We start from the raw sequence: 19160 nt of genomic DNA, 5'->3' as shown, positions 1-19160 counted from the left end.
CTCCTGTACAGGTTTCCAGACGCACCGTTTTCAGTGCATTTCTCTATTGACCCGGAGCATATGATGTGAACGAATCCCTCGTGCTTGAGAGATGAGCTAACATGGAGAGCTCTTTCTAGCCTCAGCATCCTCCCCCCAACTCCTGCCTGGGCCTTTGCCCTACTAGTGTCCTGCTGGCCCCTTCAGGGACCCAGTTTGCCTGGGTTCTGACTCTTCCCTAGGCTCCTGCCCCAACAGCAGCTTGGAAAACCAAGGACCTGGAAGCTGAAGTATGGTTAAAGGAGATCCAGGTTACATCTTTTGAACACAGGGAAAGTTAAATGAGATCCAGGTGTACCTTGGTGTTTCCAAATCACTGTTCATCACTGAGGGAAACTAGGGTAGGAACTCCAAACAGCAGGAACCTTAAGGCAGGACTGATGCAGAGACTAAGGCGTGCTTGTTCCCCGTGGCTTGTTCAACCTGTGCTTTTACGGAGCCCAGGACCACCAACCCAGCAGTGTTCCCACCCACAATGGGCTGGGCCCTCCCACATGAATCTCTAATTAAGAATATACCGTACAGGTTGCTTACAGCCAAGTCTTATGGAGGCATTTTCTCAGTTGAGCTCCCTCCTCTTTGATGATAGCCAGGGATACATAAGGAAAAACCTCATCTCGGAAAATAAATAAATAAATAAATAGTAATTTTAATCCACAATACTGTGCCTCTCCAAGGCAGTTACATCTTTCTGCCTTGCATTGTGGGACTTTGAACACATATAGCCCCTTAAATGGATTGCAAACTCCCTGAGATCAAATCCAGGTCCATTATGTTAGGTCTCAGAATGTGCGTATATACAGAAATGATAGTCTTGGCTTAGCTCAAACTGGACTATAAAAGTTTTGTTTTGTTTTTTGTTTTTCGAAATAGGGTTTTTCTATGGCTTTGGAGCTGTCCTGGAATTACCTCCTGCAGACCAGGTTGGCCTCAAACTCACAGAGATCTACCTGCCTCTGCCTACCGAGTGCTGGGATTAAAGGCTAGGATTTCTGTCAATTAAAACCAGGCTTCCTCAAGAAATGAGTTCCTTTCCACAAAAGGAATCCTCTCCCTTGCCTCTGAAAGAAGGGCTATTTGGCTCTCTATTGACATATACCTGTGACTGTATATCAAATGCCTATAAGGACCTCCAGCCTCCCTCAGGCCTTATTCACACTTACTATGCATCTCAGAGCCCCCACACGAGTCTCCTGACCCCTTGCACCTCCCAAATCCTCCCTATTGCAACATAACCCCTTATAATCAGCAAGACTCTCCCACCATTTCTGCTATCTTCTTGGCTACCTTAGTCCTGGCTATGTCCTGCCTGTATGTGCTGCTCTTACAAAGGACCCAAGTTAGATTCCCAGAACCCACTGGATTGCTCATAGCTACTAGTAATTCCAGCTACTAGGGGATCCAATGCCTCTAGCCTCTGGGTACCTACACTCATGTGCACAATCCACACAGAGACACATAGTTTTAAATTTCTAAACTAATCTTAAAAATCATAAATGTTCAGCTGGGCAGTGGTGGCATAAACCTTTAATCCCAGCACTGGGGAGGCAGAGGCAGGCAGATCTTTGTGAGTTTGAGGCGAGACTGGTCTATAAGAGCTAGTTCCAGAACAGACTCCAAAGCTACAGAGAAACGCTGTCTGGGGGGGGGGGGGGGGGATGTTCTTCTATCAGAGCTAAAGTGGCAGGGCAGTCCAAACGTCTGGATTCCAAGAAGGGACATAATTCTCTGAGAAGACAGAAGACATGCAGTGATAGTTCCTTTTCTATCACTATGATAAAACACTATGACCAAGACAACTTATAAAAAAAGTTTTTGTTTTGTTTTGTTTTTTAAAAGTGTTTAATTGGAGGCCTGGAGAGATGGTTCAGTTGTTAAGAGCATTGTTCTTCCAGAGGTCCTGAGTTCAATTCCCAGAAACCACAAGGTGGCTCACAACCATCTGTGATGAGATCTGGTGCCCTCTTCTGGGGTGCAGGCACACATGCAGGCAGAACACTGTATACATAATAATAAAAATAAGTGTTTAATTGGGCCTACAGTTCCAGTGGGTTAGAGTCCATGATGGTGGAGCAAAGGCCTAGCAGATATGGATAGGAGTGAGGAAATCAACCAAAATATTAAAGAATTGCCTTAAATATTAAAGATCAAAAAAAGCTAATATGATAGCATGTAACCCTGCGATCCTAAGACTTGAAGAGAATTAACTTTTTTTTTTGCACTCACATGTTCTAAAACCTCCAGAGGTGGGAAGTTTGAGAGAGCATTGCTTGGTTTAGGGGAATATAGCAGGCTTAATATAGGAGAGACATAAGACTTTGCCTCCTTCCCCAGGCTCTCATGAAGGAACAGAAAGCCTGAGCCACTTAGAAAAGTGTCTCCCCAGGTAAAGGCACACTGCTGCTGAAGCAAGGGATAAATAAATACATAAAGTCCCTGGAAAGACAAGGCTCGGTTCTGAGACAACTCTACACCAACACCCTCTGCTCACCGCTGTAGGAAGAGCAGAGACATCCTCCTGCTTTAGGAAAGGAGATGATGTAGGTTCAATATAAAGTCAAAGTGAGATATGATGCCTAAAGCCAAGTAGTACCCACACGGAAGCTAAACACAGACGATGTCAGCACCAAACAAAAGAACTGTGTCTTGGATAATTACCATCTTCACTAGACTCAGACTAGCTACTTTGAGATCTTTGGTAGTTTTCCACATTGGAGAAATGTCTATCTTGGTTGACAGTTATTAAAAAGTTTTAATTATCTTTTTAACTTGTAGGGAATAAGAGTAGTAAATATTCAGAAACAGTTCGCTGAGGTGAAAAAATATATAAAGGAAGGAAAGAAGGAATAAGAGGAGGAGGATGCTTAAAAAGGGTTTCTAAGACTCAGGCACAAAGCCTACTAAACACAAACTGAATTGTACCAACAGAGACAGAACTCCTTTATCTCTGTACTCCCAATCTAGCAAACAGGAACATGCTTCAGTTTCTGGAAGCTTGGCAAAGGTACAAAAGGACATCTCTACTGTGCGGACATGCAGGACAGCTATAAGCTTAAGGATGAAGAGTGGGCGTTTGAGAAACCTAAAGAACAATGATAGAGGATAGGAAAACCATGACACACTGGAGGGAACCATCTAAACACAATCCAGATCCAGTTGAGTTGACTAATCATTCAAACTCCACACAATGGGCCTCAACAGGACATAATCCGCCCTAAATCCAGGAGCATCTGTATAGGGACAGAACATAAATCAGCCATTACTGTAGGCTGTATGTGGGGCCGAGCTGATCACCTACAAGCACATCAAAACTTTGGGATGATAAAACTATATGGTGAATGTATGTAAGAAAAATAAGAACTATACAAGAGAATCTTTGAACAGTTTGGTGGTTGATTAGGTCAAGTACTAAAATGATCAGGCCAGATGGCACAGACCTATAATCCCAGCTACGTGGGAGACTGAGGAAAGAATATTACAAATTCAGACAGGGCCTTCCTGGCCTACAGAGATGGTTCAAGTTCAACCCAGAGATAAATAAAAATATAGAAAGGGATATTATAGTGTACGCCTTTAATCTCAGCACTTGGGCGGCAAAGGAAGGTGGATCTGTAGTTCCAGGCCAGCCTAGTCTACACTGTGAGTTCAAAACTACATAGTGTAACTCTGTCTCAAAATATTCGATGAATGGTTAGGAGTTTAAAAACTGGAAAGCTCTGACTTACACGGCCCTTTTCACGTCAGAAGTTAGAAAAACTAACTTCTTGGATCAGTGGCTTCATGGGTTTTTAGCTCCAAGACACCACCACCACCCCCGAAAAAAAAAAGGGTGGGGGGTTAATTCATTTTAACCTCAATTTCTTTTTCTATAAAAGAGGAATCCACATCCTAGCCATAATGGTACGGTGGCAGCCTATGATAAATGATAGCTAGTTAAATGTGATTTCCTAATAGTGACCCCGCTTCTGTCATAAATAATAACTCTGCCAACACCTCCGCCGAAGGGGTTCGTTGTCTTCTACGGTAAACTTACTAGACGTTTTGTACTTTCGTGTGCTAAATATAACAACGGAAGAGCTACTGGGAACATGAGAGACGCAGGCATCAGGGCCTGGCTGCGACTAACCGCCTTTTGAGCCGAGCCTGGGCTGGTGGTTCTCGATCTGTTCCTCCACCCTTCGCATTAAGGAGGCGCGCAAGGCAGCTGGGCGGAAGTTCTGACGCGCAGCCCCGCCCCGCGGCCGCCCTAGGCGCGTAGATTAGACGTAGCGCGGCGCCCGCCCGGAGCCTGTCGGGATTGTGGCGGTAGGTCTCCCGAATCGGAAGCCGGCGCTGCCTCGGGACTCCCGATATGGCGACCTCTCTGGGTTCCAACACCTACAACAGGCAAAACTGGGAGGACGCGGTGAGTGCGCGCCGGAGAAGGACGCGGGGGCGGCGAGGCCGGGCGGGATGGGAAGCCATGTCCCGGGCTGCGGCGGGAGCGGCCGGAGCCGCGCTGCGGCCTAGCTCGGCGGGACAGCCGGAGCAGAGCCCTCGTGCGGCGGACCAGGGTCCTGGGACTAGCGCTGTCCACCCGGAGACTCCACACTTCCCAGAGGCTTTCATTTTTTCTGCTTGCCGGAAGTGCAGACAGCGCCCCTACCCGCTCCGCGGTCAGTGCCGGAGCTGGGGCTCCTGCCAACCTTGCACCCTTCCCCGCCCTAAAAAGTGACTGAGGGAACAGGGTCTTGGGGACTTGATCTTCAATCAGATTTCCCATTTTCTTTAGGACTTCCCCATACTGTGTCAGACGTGTCTTGGAGAAAACCCTTACATACGAATGGTGAGTGCTTGCCTGTGCCGCGGGAGTTCACTGTACATTATATTGTCCTTGCACGCTCATGGTAAAGTGTTTCTCTTGGCCGTTAGAAGGATTGATACTCTTTTACTAGCAGGACAACTTGCAAAGTAATGTCATGCGTACTTCCTCTCCTAGACACTGAGCAATAACCCTGTAATGTAGGAGCTGTAACATAACAGCTAATACTTGTTGAGCCTCTTCCCAGAAAGTAGGTCTGTTGACGGGAGAGTCTCTCTTTATGTGGCTTACTCCCTGACTCCCAGTCAGTGTGCCTCTCAGCCACTGCAGCTTGTAGTCTTTCTAGTTTAAGATACACCTGTCCTTTTCGTTTGTTTGTTTCGAGACAAGGTTTCTCTGTAGCTTTGGTGCCTATCCTGGAACTAGCTCTTGTAGACCAGGCTGTTCTCGAACTCCCAGAGATCCACTTGCCTCTGCCTCCTGAGTGCTGGGATTAAAGGTGTGCGCCACTATCGCCCAGCTCACCTATCCTTTTCAAAAAGGGTAAAATGGCAACAGTCAGCGTGATTATTTTAGGATTATATATTGGGATCAGCCTCAGAGATGTTGACTGAATGGTTCATGGGGACAGATTGTTGCATCAGTACAGTTACCTTCTGAGCAAACTGTAGAAAGTCGACCATGGCTTCATCCTGCTTGATCTGGGGACTGGGAAAACCTTTAGGGATTTCGGTTTTCACGCCAGAAGAATTTTATATTTATCCTATCAGTTCACATATATATTATGAGAGATTAAGTTTCATGTTCATGCTCTAATATAAAATAGTTCTTATATATTGACTACTTTTTTATTGCTAGACATAATTAGTTGTAAAACAAAGATTCCTAAACCAGTCGTGAATGGTGATTCGTGCCTTTAATCCCGGCCTTTTAGGCAAGTGGATTTCTGTGAGTTCAAGGGCATTTAGGACTACAAATCAAGTTCCAGGCCATACAGGACTATGGCAGTGAGACCTTGTCCTTTTCCTAAAGCACATAGATATCTCACTCACACACACACACACACACACACACACACACACACACACACACACACACACACACACACACACACTGTCTGCCTCCTCCCAACCAGTGACCTAGAGAACTATGCTGAGAAAAGACTGCCAAGCAGATTTCATGAGTAGATGCTTTGCAAAGCCGCTCTTGCTTCAGGTGCCACCATCTCCAGGCTTAGTTCTCCTAGACCAATCATAAGCTTGGTGGACAGCTCCACCAGGCACATAAAGTCAACCAGTCAGGTGGTTGGATTGATGTTTAAACCAGTTTTCTCAAAGATTCCCTCAAAGGGAAACACGTGCTAGAAATCGGAAGTTTTCACCTGGAAAACAAAGTGGCCCTTGAAATAGCCATCTCCCAGAAATGATTTAAAAAAGAAAAAAAAATTTTTTTAGGTTAGTGTACAAAGTAATGGGTTTCATTTTGTTATTTTCATACACCTGTCATACTTTATTTTCAGTTATCCCCTCCTCCACTGTCCTCTCCCTTTCTCCCTGCCCATTTCTGGTTAGTTTTCTTATTTCCCCCAATATACCCTTCTTTGGGGAGAGGGGAGTGGAGACAGGGTTTCTCTCAAGTGCAGCCTTGGCTGTCCTGGAACTCATTCTATAGACCAGGCTGGCCTTGCATGCAGAGATCACCTGCCCCTCCCTTCCAAGTGCTGGGATTACAGGCGGGCACCACCACGCCCAGCTGCCCTTCTTTCTAATACCTGACTTATTACCCAGTCTCCACACACACTTCCCACTCAGGATTCCTTCTCTAGGTTCATAATCTACACACACACAAGCACAATCTGAAATCTAGGTTTCACATGTAAAAACACAGTGTTTCCATTAGGAATTTTAGTTCTTGGGAATCAGAAGTAAATCTAAGAGTTGTGGCTCTGGGAAGACACTTAGTATTAGGTCCAATCTCTTTAGAGAATATGACCTTGTTGGTATATGTCTTAATTTCATTTCTCTTGCTGTGATAAAAGACCCTGACACAAACACTTTAGGAGAAGAGGTTTATTTGCCTTGCAGTGTATGGTTAACGGTTCATCATTTGGGGGCAGTCAGGGCAACAGGAACTTGAAGCAGCTGGTCATACCACATTCAGGTCAAAAGCAGAGAATGAATACATGTGTGCTTGCTAGTGCTGAGCCCCTTCTTCACTTACAGGGTCCAACGTCCCTGTAATGGGACACCAGGGAATGGTGTCGCTCATGATCAGGCTGGTTCTTCCCACATCAGCTAAAGAAACCAAGATAAACTCCCATAGACATGCCCACAGGCTGATGTGGTCTACACAATCCATCATCAAGACTCTCTTCCCAGTTTAATCTAGGTTATGGCAGGTTGACTGTTAGATCTAACCTTCACAGTACCCCTTATTGTAACAACTTAAAGATGATTTAGGTTTGGTTTGACTATCTTTGTTTACAGTACCAGGGATCTCCAGACACATAGCATGTTTTGTACTTGGGGTTAACAATCAGTTTCTTTTGTGTTTTTATTTACCTGTTTGTTTTCTCTGCTGTAATTTCAGTTCTTTTCTATTTCAGACCAAAGAAAAATATGGAAAAGAATGCAAAGTAAGTGTATCTGTTAAGAAGTAGCTATTTCTTTTTCTTTATCTTTGCCCTGCCCTTTAGTCTACCAATTAGCTTTGTACTTAGTTTTGAGATCCTTGGATCAGAATTCATGCTCATGACTTTCATGTGTCGTTGGTATAGTCAGTGACTGACAACTAGTATGGGAAATAAAAGGACCCTCCTCCTGTAGATTCATAAACAGTGTCTGAATCTGCTCCGACTGCCATGGGTTTCTGTGCCAGGTGTTGTCTGGCTACTACCCAGGAGCATTTCAGCTGAGGAGAAAGGTTGAGGCTGTCATATATTCTCAAAGATAATATTTCCTGCTTTGCTTTCCCTGTTCCCCACCAAAAAGATAGTCACATTTTTAATGTTTGCCTCTAGGTGGGAGGACTTTGACTTTCTGAATATTTATTTCTGTATTTTGTGAGATTTTTAACTACCAGAAAAGAGAAAATAAATGGAATTGAGGGTGAGCTGGCATATAGATTAGGTACTTGCTAAGGTCAGCTCTCCATACTTAGTAAATCTGGATTGAGTCCAGGTCAGGACCATTAACATGCTATGGTTCTCGATGTGTCCAGATCTGCGCCAGACCATTCACAGTGTTTCGTTGGTGCCCTGGGGTCCGCATGCGCTTCAAGAAGACTGAAGTGTGCCAAACCTGCAGTAAATTGAAGAACGTTTGTCAGACCTGCCTGTTAGACCTCGAGTATGGTATGTTTGCCACATGCACTAGACTTGATGCCTCCCACTTCTCTGGTTCTGATCCCATTGTAGAATGCCTACTGTTCTTGCTTTTCCCAGGCATACACTTATAATTAGGCTTCTGTGGAGTCCCCCTGAGCAACAGTCGGAACTTGAGGAGCAATTGGGAAGAAGCCAGAACTGGCCTGCACCTCATCTGTGTAGCCATTTGGAGTGAAAGGCATTGCTCCTATGATAGGCTATTCCTTTGCCTGGAACTTTTCTCATAGTCCCAACCAGAAGTTCCTGGGCCTTAGTCTGGCCATGGCTAAAGTCTATTCTTTGAAACGATTTTCTAAAACGTTCACCTCACCCAATTCTGTGACAGCACAGGAATTTAGACAGATCTTAAGATGCTCTGCAGCAGTTCCCAGCCTGACGAACAGTTTGGTTTAAAATATGTAAGCTGTCACCAAGTATGTCGATGATCTTTTTATTAAAATTTTATTTTTGTTTTTAATTATGTATATATGTGGGAGTGGGGTGCACATGTGAGTGCAGAACAGAGTCCAGAAGGGAGTGTCATCTTCTGCAGCTGGGGTTACAGTGAGCCACCCTGCGCGGTTATAAGGAACCGCACTCTGGTCCTCTGCAAGAGCAGTATGTACTCTCAATCACTGGAATATCTCTCTAGTCCCCACCAGTAGGAAAGAGAAGGGAAAGATGATGTTGTCATTTATGTCCATATTCAGTATGAATGTTTTTTCAAATCTGTATGATTTTTTTCCCTCCATTTCTTTATACCAGGCCTACCCATCCAAGTTCGTGATGCAGGATTGTCATTTAAAGATGACATGCCCAAATCAGATGTCAACAAAGAGTATTACACACAGAACATGGAAAGAGAAGTATGTTTTTATTTTAATTAAAATCTTATTACATCACTTCCTCTCTCCTACCCCTCCTATATATGTCTTCTCCCTCTAACCCCTTCCAACACCCCCATTGATGGCATCTTTTTCTTTGATTATTATTGGTTTTGTGTATGTGCACAGTGCAGACATATAAATGCAACCTGCTGAGTCCATTTAATGTGGCTTATTTGTATATGATTTCAAGGCTGATCACTTTGTATTAGATAACTAATTAAGGAGTTCATCCCCAGAAGAGACCAATTCTCTTTCAACAGTCATTAGTTGCCTGTAGTTCTTTCTCTAGGAATAGGACCCATGAGATTTCCCCTTTCTGAATTAGTATATCTAGAATTTTTTTGAGGGTTTCTATATCCCTGACTGTCCTGGAACTCACTCTATAGACCAGGGTGACCTTGAACTCAGAGATCAACCTGCCTCTTCCTAAGTTCTGGGGTTAAAGGCATGCACCACATACCCACATTAGTATATCGGCTCTTATCTTTGTTTAGGATATCATGGGTATGGCTTCCCTGCCATTTCTAGGAAACACAGTCTCACACCAGACTTCCTGGTCCTCTGACCACTTTGTTGATGTTATTGTTTGTCTGGCAGGGATAGATTGTATACATGTGGTTCTGGGAATTGAACCCAGGGCCTCGTGGTTGATGGAGTTTGTATTTGATAAAAGTCCTAAAGAACTGACAGCCTATAAAGTTGTCCTCTTCATGCAGATTTCTAACTCTGATGGCACACGACCAGTTGGCATGCTGGGGAAAGCTACATCCACCAGTGACATGCTGCTCAAGTTGGCCCGGACCACACCGTACTACAAAAGGAATCGGCCCCACATTTGTTCCTTCTGGGTGAAAGGAGAGTGTAAGAGAGGAGAAGAGTGTCCATATAGGTAAGACCTGTGCCTCTCTTTCTGTATTTACTTGCAGGCAGCTGATTAGTGGGAGGCTCCAGCTTAAATTAGTGTCTAAAGGTCTTATGGCCCACAGAGTATCTCATGTCCTAGAACTGTTACATTTATAAGAACCTAGCTAAATTATATTTTCTACTTAATGACTGAGAGAAACTAAATTGCTATGTCACATAAAAGACATGCTGACTTGAAGTTTCTAAGATTACTTAGTGTCATCATTTAAATGGTTTGAATAGCAAAATATGGTTGAAATCAGAATAGACCAGACTTCTGCGGGCTACTTTTTTTTTCAACCAAGACTGCTGAACATCAGAACTAGGGGTTCCAACTAATGATTTGTCAACTATAATACCTGCTACCCCCCCAAAAAAATCAAACCATATGCCCTTTTTCTAAAGTGAAGTCCATGGGCAGCGGTTAAGAGCATTGCATGCTCTTCCAAAGGACCTGAGTTCAATTCCCAGCAACCACATGATGGCTCACAACCATCTGTAATGAGGTCTGGTGTCCTCTTCTAGCAGGCATACATGCAAACAGAATATTGTATCCATATTAAATAAATAAATATTAAAAAATAAAGTGATGTCCATAGCTTTAATCAGATTCTCTTCCAGCTAGGAAGTCTTTTATGTGGTATTGCAATCCCTTAGTATTTGCTCTAGCAGTATTTTTGTATGGACATGGTTTCTAGTTTGAAAGGCATTGAGGGACTTTATCATGTAGCTACTGTAGAGTGATCATTTTTCTCTTTGTTTCACCTTTGTGCTTTTTTCGTTTGTGAATCTCAGACATGAGAAGCCTACCGATCCAGATGACCCTCTTGCTGATCAGAATATAAAAGACCGGTACTATGGAATTAATGACCCTGTAGCCGATAAGCTTCTAAAGCGGGCTTCAACCATGCCTCGTCTAGACCCACCAGAGGATAAGACCATTACCACACTATATGTGGGTGGTCTGGGAGATACAATTACTGAAACAGATCTCAGGTTGGTGGGCTTCATTGCAGAAGTCTTCTTTTAACTGCGTTGGAATAATAGTTAGCAAAAAACATCACCCTACATGATAATTCTAAATCAAGTTTAATTTTTTTTAGCCAGCCTATCATTGGTATGAATGATGACTGAAAGTTTTTTAAAAGTCTTTTTTATGATGCCATTGTAGTTCCATTTCTCAAGAGTACTTTTTCATGTTTGCATTAGAAAATAAATATGGGCCTAGTGGTCAACTGGATTTTTCTTCTAATTACTGTGTATGTTTGTGATACATGTATAGGCTTGTGCAAGTGACTGCAAGTACCCAAAGAGGCCACAGGTGTTAGAGCCTCCTAGAGCTGGAGTTACAAGTAGTGAGCCCCTCGACATGGGTGCTGGGAATCAAACTTAGTCCTTTGCAAGAGCAACATGTGCTCTTAACCTCTGAGCCATTTCACCAGCCCCTAGTATGAATTGTTAAAGGATGACACACATACTCATACACATCCAATTATTATGGATGGTAGCAAGCCCTGTGGCTCTAAGCCTATGCATGTATGTATGTATGTATATGTTTGTTTGTTTATTTCGGTTTAAATTGTGCTTTGTTTGTTTGTTTTTAAGCAGAGGTCCTGATTTAATTTTTATTTCTGGCTTATTCTGTGCATAACTATATAGCTTTTCCAGTGAGATTAAGTAGAGAAGAAACTCCTGCTCTTGGTGGCCTATCTCCATCAAACCCTATCTCATTGAGCCAGTAATCTCCAAGGGCCAGCTAACTTTTTATGAAAGGGCTCAAGGAAATACTTTGGGCTCAGTGGAGCACATGTGATATCTTTTGGATATTGCTCCCTTTTTTGTTGTTTTAGGTTTTGATACAGAGTTTCCTACAGCTCAGGCTATCTTGGAAAACTTATATGACCTTAAACTCCTGATCCTCCTGCTTTCTTTCATCTCCTAGGTATTGCATTGATAGGTATTAGGTACCAGGCCTGACTTTTTTGTTCGATTAGTTTTATTTATTTATTTATTTTTATTTTTTGAGGCAGGGTCTTGTCATATAGCGTGGGTTGGCCTGAAACTCAAGATCTTCCCCTTTCTCTGACACTAGGGTCTGTGCATGGACCACCATGACTGGCTTTCTCCTTCGATTTCCACCTTTTTCCTTCTTTCAGTTTTCAGTATTTTTTATTTCATTGAATTAATAATAAAGTGATAAAAAATAATTTATTTTTCCAGTTCTAAGAATTGAACTGAGGGTCTCTCACATAATAGACCAGTGTTCTCTGCCACTGAGCCATACAGTTCTCAACCCGTAAACACGTTTTGAAGCATTCTTTGCTCATGGCTTGGCATTGTAGCATTTGCTTGCAGTCCCAGCTTAGCAGAAAGATATTTGACTCCGTGAGTTCAAAATTAACCTGTATAACATAACAGGGCTCCATTTCAAATGAAAAAAGTCTTGACTCATGGACCATAAGAGCTGTAGTTTGCCAGTGCCTTATACTTGGGGTAGGAAGTGTGGCTCTTAAGTAACCAAGGAAAACCCTCCTCTCCTCCACAAGAAAAATCCAGAGACACAGGAGAACTCTTACTTAATTTTCCTTTTATCTCCAATAAGCAGCCCTTACATTAGGGCCTGGTTCAAGGAAAGCCTAAGACAGGCATGTGTCCATGGGGCCACCTGCCTAGTGGTGACTCAGAACATTCTAAGTTTATAGCTCGTTTCCATTTCCCCAGGCAGTGTCTGGGTTGCTAACCTGGTTTTTTTTTTTTTTTTTTTTTTTGGCTGTATTCCTTCAGAAATCACTTCTACCAGTTCGGAGAGATCCGCACAATTACAGTTGTGCAGAGGCAGCAGTGTGCCTTCATCCAATTTGCCACCAGGCAGGCTGCTGAAGTGGCTGCTGAGAAGTCCTTCAATAAGCTCATCGTGAATGGCCGCAGGCTCAATGTGAAGTGGGGAAGGTATGAATGAGATTGTTCTGGACGGTTCTCATCTGGACACTGAAAGCCTTGGGTAAACAGGTTTGACAGGGCCTTTAAACATCTTTAGAAGCTACTTCTCTAGTGTATTTTTATTTTAGTGACTTTATGTGAATGGACATTTTGCATACATGTATGTCTATGTACCACTTCTGTGCCTGGTGCCAGAAGAGAGTATTGGATCCCCTGGGACTGGAGGTACAGATAATTATGAGTCACTATGTGGGTGCTGGGAATGGAACCAGTGTCCTCTGAAAGGGCACTCATGATCTTAACTGCTGAGCCATCCCTCCAGCTCCCTTATTTGATTTCTATGGCTGCTGGAAGCGTCTTGCTTTAAAAATGTGTTTTAAGGTCTTGCTCTTATGACCTGCTCCTTTGAAATTCTTCATGTTTTGCCAGCCACTATGAGCCAAGCATAATGCTAGGTTACCAAAGATAGATGTTGAGGGGTTCCACTGACTTAGACTTAGATTCTCCCCTCAAAGGCTGCGTGCTAGAGTAGTGAGGAAAGGGACAAACAGAAGAATGTCTGCTTTAAGTTTGAAATTGACTGCATAAGAGAGAGAAATAAAATGCCCTAAGTTTCAAAGGGGACTCTGTCTCCCCTTGGTGGAGTGCAGCGCTTCTCTGTGCTGAGCACTTGCTCTGCACGTGAATGTTGTCTGCTCTAACCGTGACAGGGGTTTGGGTTTGGGTTTTTTGACACAGGGACTCTCTATGTAGGCCTGGCTGTTCTGGGACTGTGTAGACCCTGTCCTGGAACTCATAGAGATCTGCCTGCCTCTATCTCCCAGATGCTAGGATTAAAGGCAAGGGCCATCATGTCTGGCCAATGACATTTTTGAACCTTCAAAAATCTTGCTTTTTAATCACTCTACACCTTGTCATCTGTGGGAAAAGAATGTTTGCTGAAAGGGGAAGGAGTGGTGGGGCTCATTTTACTGCAGAGTGAGTTAAGCAGTGGTGTGGAAGAAGACTGGACAGACAGGTTCTTGATGTCCTGTCATCTATGTCTCCAGATCCCAAGCAGCCAGAGGAAAAGAAAAAGAGAAGGACGGAACCACAGACTCCGGGATCAAGCTAGAGCCTGTCCCAGGGCTTCCTGGAGGTAAGTGCAGGCTTCTTGCTGATAGAAACTCAAGTCAGCTGGGGTGCAGCAAACCCAGGATATAAACGGTGGATATGTAGTATTGATTAAGTGTCTGCTTTTTCCTCTCTAGCTCTACCTCCTCCTCCTGCAGCAGAAGAGGAGGCATCTGCCAACTACTTCAACCTGCCCCCAAGTGGCCCTCCAGCAGTGGTGAACATTGCCTTGCCCCCACCCCCTGGAATCGCCCCACCCCCACCCCCAGGTAATTGCCTTCTTCCTTCCTGACCCAGAGAAGTCCTTGTAAAAGTTCTGCACCTGAGTTGAGTCTCAGACAGCTGGGTTCTTTGTGCTTGCTCTGGGACTTGGAGAAGAAAGGCACCACTCTAAACCTGGGCATAGGTATCGTAGAGTAGAGTTAATGCATAACAGCCATCTACCACCAGTCTGTTTCGCATTGTAAATTTTGTACTGACACCTTACCTGTCCACAGCAAGATGTGGGCCTTGTATCACAATGGGAATCAGTAAACACTGTTTTCATTTAAAAAAAAAAAAAAAAGAAAAAGAAAAACCTTGCTACAAAGAGAAGAGACTGTCATGTGAATTGGTTACGGACTTGAGTTACATTTGGGCTCATTCTTTATCATGTCAGTTCAGGAGAGCAGTAGTGCTGTGTGACTGTCCATGACAGTGTGAACAATGTAGGAATAGTGGGTGGCTGGTGTTCTTTTGATGAGGAGCCTGTATGTTTGAAGAAAGTCTTTCCATTCTGGAGTCAAGCATTGAGGCTAATGATGACAGAAGGGATCTTGGCATCAACCTGGTTTCTTTCTGGTCGCCCACATGCTGATTGACTCCTGTCTGGTGGGATTTGCTATGTTTGATTAGTAACAGACAGTTGGGTCTGAAGTTTTTTGAGCTGAGAGGAAAAATCAAGGAATATAGGTAGATATTCCTAAGCAAGGACTGTGCTCTGCCATTAACATTATGTCAGCCTTGATGTATATGTAGGTGGTTTTGATCTTAGAAAGATTCAGGGGTTTGGAAGGTTGTCAAGGGAACTGCAAGTTTTAATTTTTTTCTCTTCCACATCAGGTTTTGGACCACATATGTTCCACCCAATGGGACCGCCGCCTCCTTTCATGAGGGCTCCCGGACCAATCCACTACCCATCTCAGGACCCTCAAAGGATGGGAGCTCATGCTGGAAAACACAGCAGCCCCTAGCACAGCAACACCACTCGGGCTCTGAGGAAGAAAGGGCGCTTTAAAATCCCAGTAAATGACTCCTGGGATCAGTATAATTTCCTTTGCTTTGTAGTTTCCATGGTAGCTGAATGTGTTCAGATGTGGGCAGCCAGAGAACACAGCTATGCTTCCCACATGTATGAGAGGATCAGCGGGCCCAAAACAAGCTGCCATGAACACAGCTGCTTACCACTATAGCAGTACTAAGATAGCCTATGTCTGTTCCCTTCCACCTTGTGAGGGACATGCACATGGGCAAATCGGAGTAACTAATGGAGTTACTATCCCAATATGTTCATTTTGTATCTTTTTGGGTGGGAGGCAAAAATTGACCTGAGGTTTGGAAAAAAAGCCTTTTGACCATTTTTATGTCTATTTGGTATTTTCTTTTTTATCATCTAAAAAAATTTAGTACTAATCATTGTAGTGGCGTAAATGTGATTTAACTAATTTGAAGTCATACCCCTCAGAGAGACAAGCAGAGACCAGAATTCAGCACAGCCGATATTTTCTTTGCTTTTAAAACTTCATACGTTACTAAAGGAGTCAGCTGATAATTTTACTTCTCCACACTGTCAGAAAAAGACAAAAATAAAAACTTGCATTTTATTCCTATTGGGTAGAAACCCAAATTTTATGGCGCTGCATATCATTGATGAAACCTGGTACCTGAGATGAAATGGTTTTAATGAACTTGGTGTAAAACACTTCAACAAACTGAAAGGAAGAGACTTGGAGTGCATTTGCCCGGAGACTGGCCCCTGCAGCTGGAACATGCATCTTCAGCATTCACCTGTGTGTCTTCAGCGGCTCGTCATTCGCTGCCTCTGGGCAGGAGACTGTTCAGTCTTAGGCTGTTTGGATTTAACTGAATTGTAGATGGTAAGGGAAATTTGATGTTGTATTGTATTTTTTGTTTTTAAATAATTAAAACGGGTCAATTTTCCAAATGTTCCTGGATTTCTGTTTCTTTTACCTTTGGTATTGAACTTGAAATTGGTAAAAGAGACAAATTATATGCATGTGAATTTTTAAATCTTTAGACGTGATTTTTCTTTGGTGGCAGTAGGTGGGCGGCATGCAGTTTGAGATAATCTCCATCGAGCTCAGGCTAGTCTTTCTTATCAACCCCTTGAGTACTGGGATTACAGGCCTCTGTCACATCAAGGGTTTTTTTGCCCATTCCATGATGGTAAAAATACTCAGCCTTTTTAATACTAAGAAGTTGGTAGTAGGGTTGAAATAAGAACAGACAGAAAGCTGAGTGTGGTGGTGCACGCCTTTAATCTTAGCACTCGGGGGACAGAAGCAGGCAGATCTCTATGAGTTTGAGGCCAGCCAGGGCTACATAGTGATTTCTAAGACAACAAGACATAGTGAGACCCTGTCAAAAAAAAAAAAAAATTTATAGAGTCTTGTCTAAGGCTTTTGATATGGTAATTTCGAGTGTGTTCTTACACAAGCCACCATAAGGGAAACAACACAATCTAAAATATGTTTGATGCCATTTTATTAGCTAAAGTCTATACTTCAGAGCTTACATGTGTGACTTGTAAAACAAGAATTAGGCAATTTCCCCCTTTTCCAGTCGCCCAGGTGCCCAGCTAACTGGACAGTGTCACCCACATTACAGACAGGTCTTCACCTGATTCACTGAACTGCACCCGAGGCTTCTCTGAAAGCCGCTCACAGGAACACCCAGAAGCATCTGTCCGGGTTCTGTGAGCTTCCCTCTGTAGCCACGCTGACTGAGATGAGCCAGCGCGTGACTTGTTTGCCATTGCTGCTAGAAAGTGTTGCTAGTAATAGTTACAAGCTGCTTTTCATTCTTTGTGTTTTTTCCCATACTTCCCGTCTTTTTTTTATACATTTTTTTATTGGTATTTATTGAGCTTTACATTTTTCTCTGCTCCCTTCCCTGCCTCTCCTTCTCCCTTCAATCCTCCCCCAAGGACCCCATGCTCCCATTTTACTCAGGAGATCTTGTCTTTTTTCTACTTTCTACTTCGCATGTAGATTAGATCCCTGTAAGTCTCTCGTAGTGTCCTCATTGTTGTCTAGGTTCTCTGGGGTTGTGGTTTGTGGCTGGTTTTCTTTGCTTTATGTTTAAAAACCACCTATGAGTGAGTTCATGTGATAATTGTCTTTCTGTGTCTGAGTTACCTCACTCAAAATAATGTTTTCTAGTTCCATCCATTTTCCTGCAAAATTCAAGATGTCGTTTTTTGTTTTTTGTTTTTTTTTTTCTGCAGTGTAGTACTCCATTGTGTAAATGGACCACATTTTTCTTATCCATTCTTCAATTGAGGGGCATTTAGGTTTCCAGGTTCTGGCTATGACAAACAAAGCTGCTATGAACATAGTTGAGCACATGTCCTTGTGGCACGATTGAGCATCCTTTGGATATATACCCCAAAGTAGTATTACTGGGTCTTGAGGAAGGTTGTTTCCTCATTTTCTGAGAAATCACCACACTGACATCCAAAGGGGCTGTACCAGCTTGCACTCCCACCAGCAATGCAGAAGTGTTCCCTTTTCCCCACAGCCTCTCCAGCATAAATTGTCAACAGTGTTTTTGATTTTGGCCATTCTTACAGGTGTAAGATGGAATTTCAGAGTTGTTTTGATTTGCATTTCTCTGGTAACTAAGGATGTTGAACATTTCCTCAAATGTTTTTCAGCCATTTTAGATTCCTCTGTTGAGAGTTCTCTGTTTAGGCCTGTACTCCATTTTTTTTTATTGGATTATATGATCTTTTGATGTCCAATTTCTTGAGTTCTTTGTATATTTTGGAGATCAGACCTCTGTCTGATGTGGGGTTAGTGAAGACCTTTTCCCATTCTGTAGGCTGTCATTTTGTCTGGTTGACTGTGTCCTTTGCTTTACAGAAGCTTTTCAGTTCCAGGAGTCCCATTTATTAATTGTTTTTCTCAGTGTCTGTGCTGCTGGGGTTATATTTAGGAAGTGGTCTCCTGTACCAATGCATTCAAGTGTACTTCCCACTTTCTCTTTTATAAGGTTCAGTGTGGCTGGCTTTATGTTGAGTCTTTGATCTATTTGGACTTGAGTTTTGTGCATGGTGATAGATATGGGTCTATTTTCATTTTTCTACATGTTGATATCCAATTATGCCAGCACCACTTGGTAAAATGCTTTCTTTTTTCCATTTGATATTTTTTGCTTCTTTATCAAAGATCAGGTGTTCGAAGATGTGTGGATTGATATCCGGGTCTTCTATTCGGTTCCATTGGTCCTCCTGTCTGTTCTTATGCCAATACCAGGATGTTTTCAGTACTGTAGCTCTGTAGTAGAGTTTGAAGTCAGGGACTGTGATGCCTCCAGATACTTTTCGTCTTTTATACCACTGGAATACATGTGGGAACTTGTGGCTTATTGTAATGAATTTGTCTGTAATATGAATTTATTTAGCTTTTTCAAATTTTTGGTGGGTCTGGGGACCAAAAGTAACTTTTTTTTAAAAGAAGCGATCATTTTAATGGAATATATACAGAAAAGTGCATAAAATGCAGGTGTACAACCAACTTAAACTGTTTTAAAGTAGACATCTGTGTAGCAGCCAGCCAGGTCTAGAAATAGAGACCTTCCAATCACTCAAATCCACAAACCCTTCCCTCCAGAGTCACCACTATTTTATGTTGTTTCTTTGCATAGTAGCCATAAGGGTGTTTGTTTGGCTTGCCTTGCTCACCACTCTGCTTCTGAGAGGTACCTGTGTGGCTACATCTAACTACTAGTTCATGATCATTGCTGCCAACTCCGTCTGGCTTCTCAATGTTGTGTTGGCTAGTCTTGGTACTTTATATAAAGAAAAGCAGACAAAATTAGAGGTTTGTATGAA

At 43.0% G+C, this 19160-nt stretch overlaps 1 protein-coding gene across 1 annotated transcript; it reads left to right on the top strand.

The window, feature by feature from the left end:
- The first annotated feature begins 4288 nt into the window (after nucleotides 1-4288).
- On the top strand, nucleotides 4289-16254 carry Rbm22 (RNA binding motif protein 22). The gene is made up of 11 exons (XM_050157833.1): nucleotides 4289-4444; nucleotides 4811-4864; nucleotides 7446-7475; nucleotides 8060-8192; nucleotides 8970-9070; nucleotides 9808-9980; nucleotides 10790-10990; nucleotides 12779-12943; nucleotides 13984-14072; nucleotides 14185-14316; nucleotides 15149-16254. The coding sequence occupies exons 1-11, from the start codon at nucleotides 4391-4393 to the stop codon at nucleotides 15277-15279; spliced, it is 1263 nt and encodes a 420-aa protein (XP_050013790.1). The 5' UTR covers nucleotides 4289-4390; the 3' UTR covers nucleotides 15280-16254.
- The last annotated feature ends 2906 nt before the right edge of the window (nucleotides 16255-19160 follow it).

Source organism: Alexandromys fortis, unplaced genomic scaffold, assembly GCF_014885135.2.
Source record: "Alexandromys fortis isolate MF-2015 unplaced genomic scaffold, M_Fortis_MF-2015_v1.1 scaffold_94, whole genome shotgun sequence".
Classification (NCBI taxonomy): Eukaryota; Metazoa; Chordata; class Mammalia; order Rodentia; family Cricetidae; genus Alexandromys; species Alexandromys fortis.
This window is presented reverse-complemented; position numbering and strand designations above follow the sequence as displayed.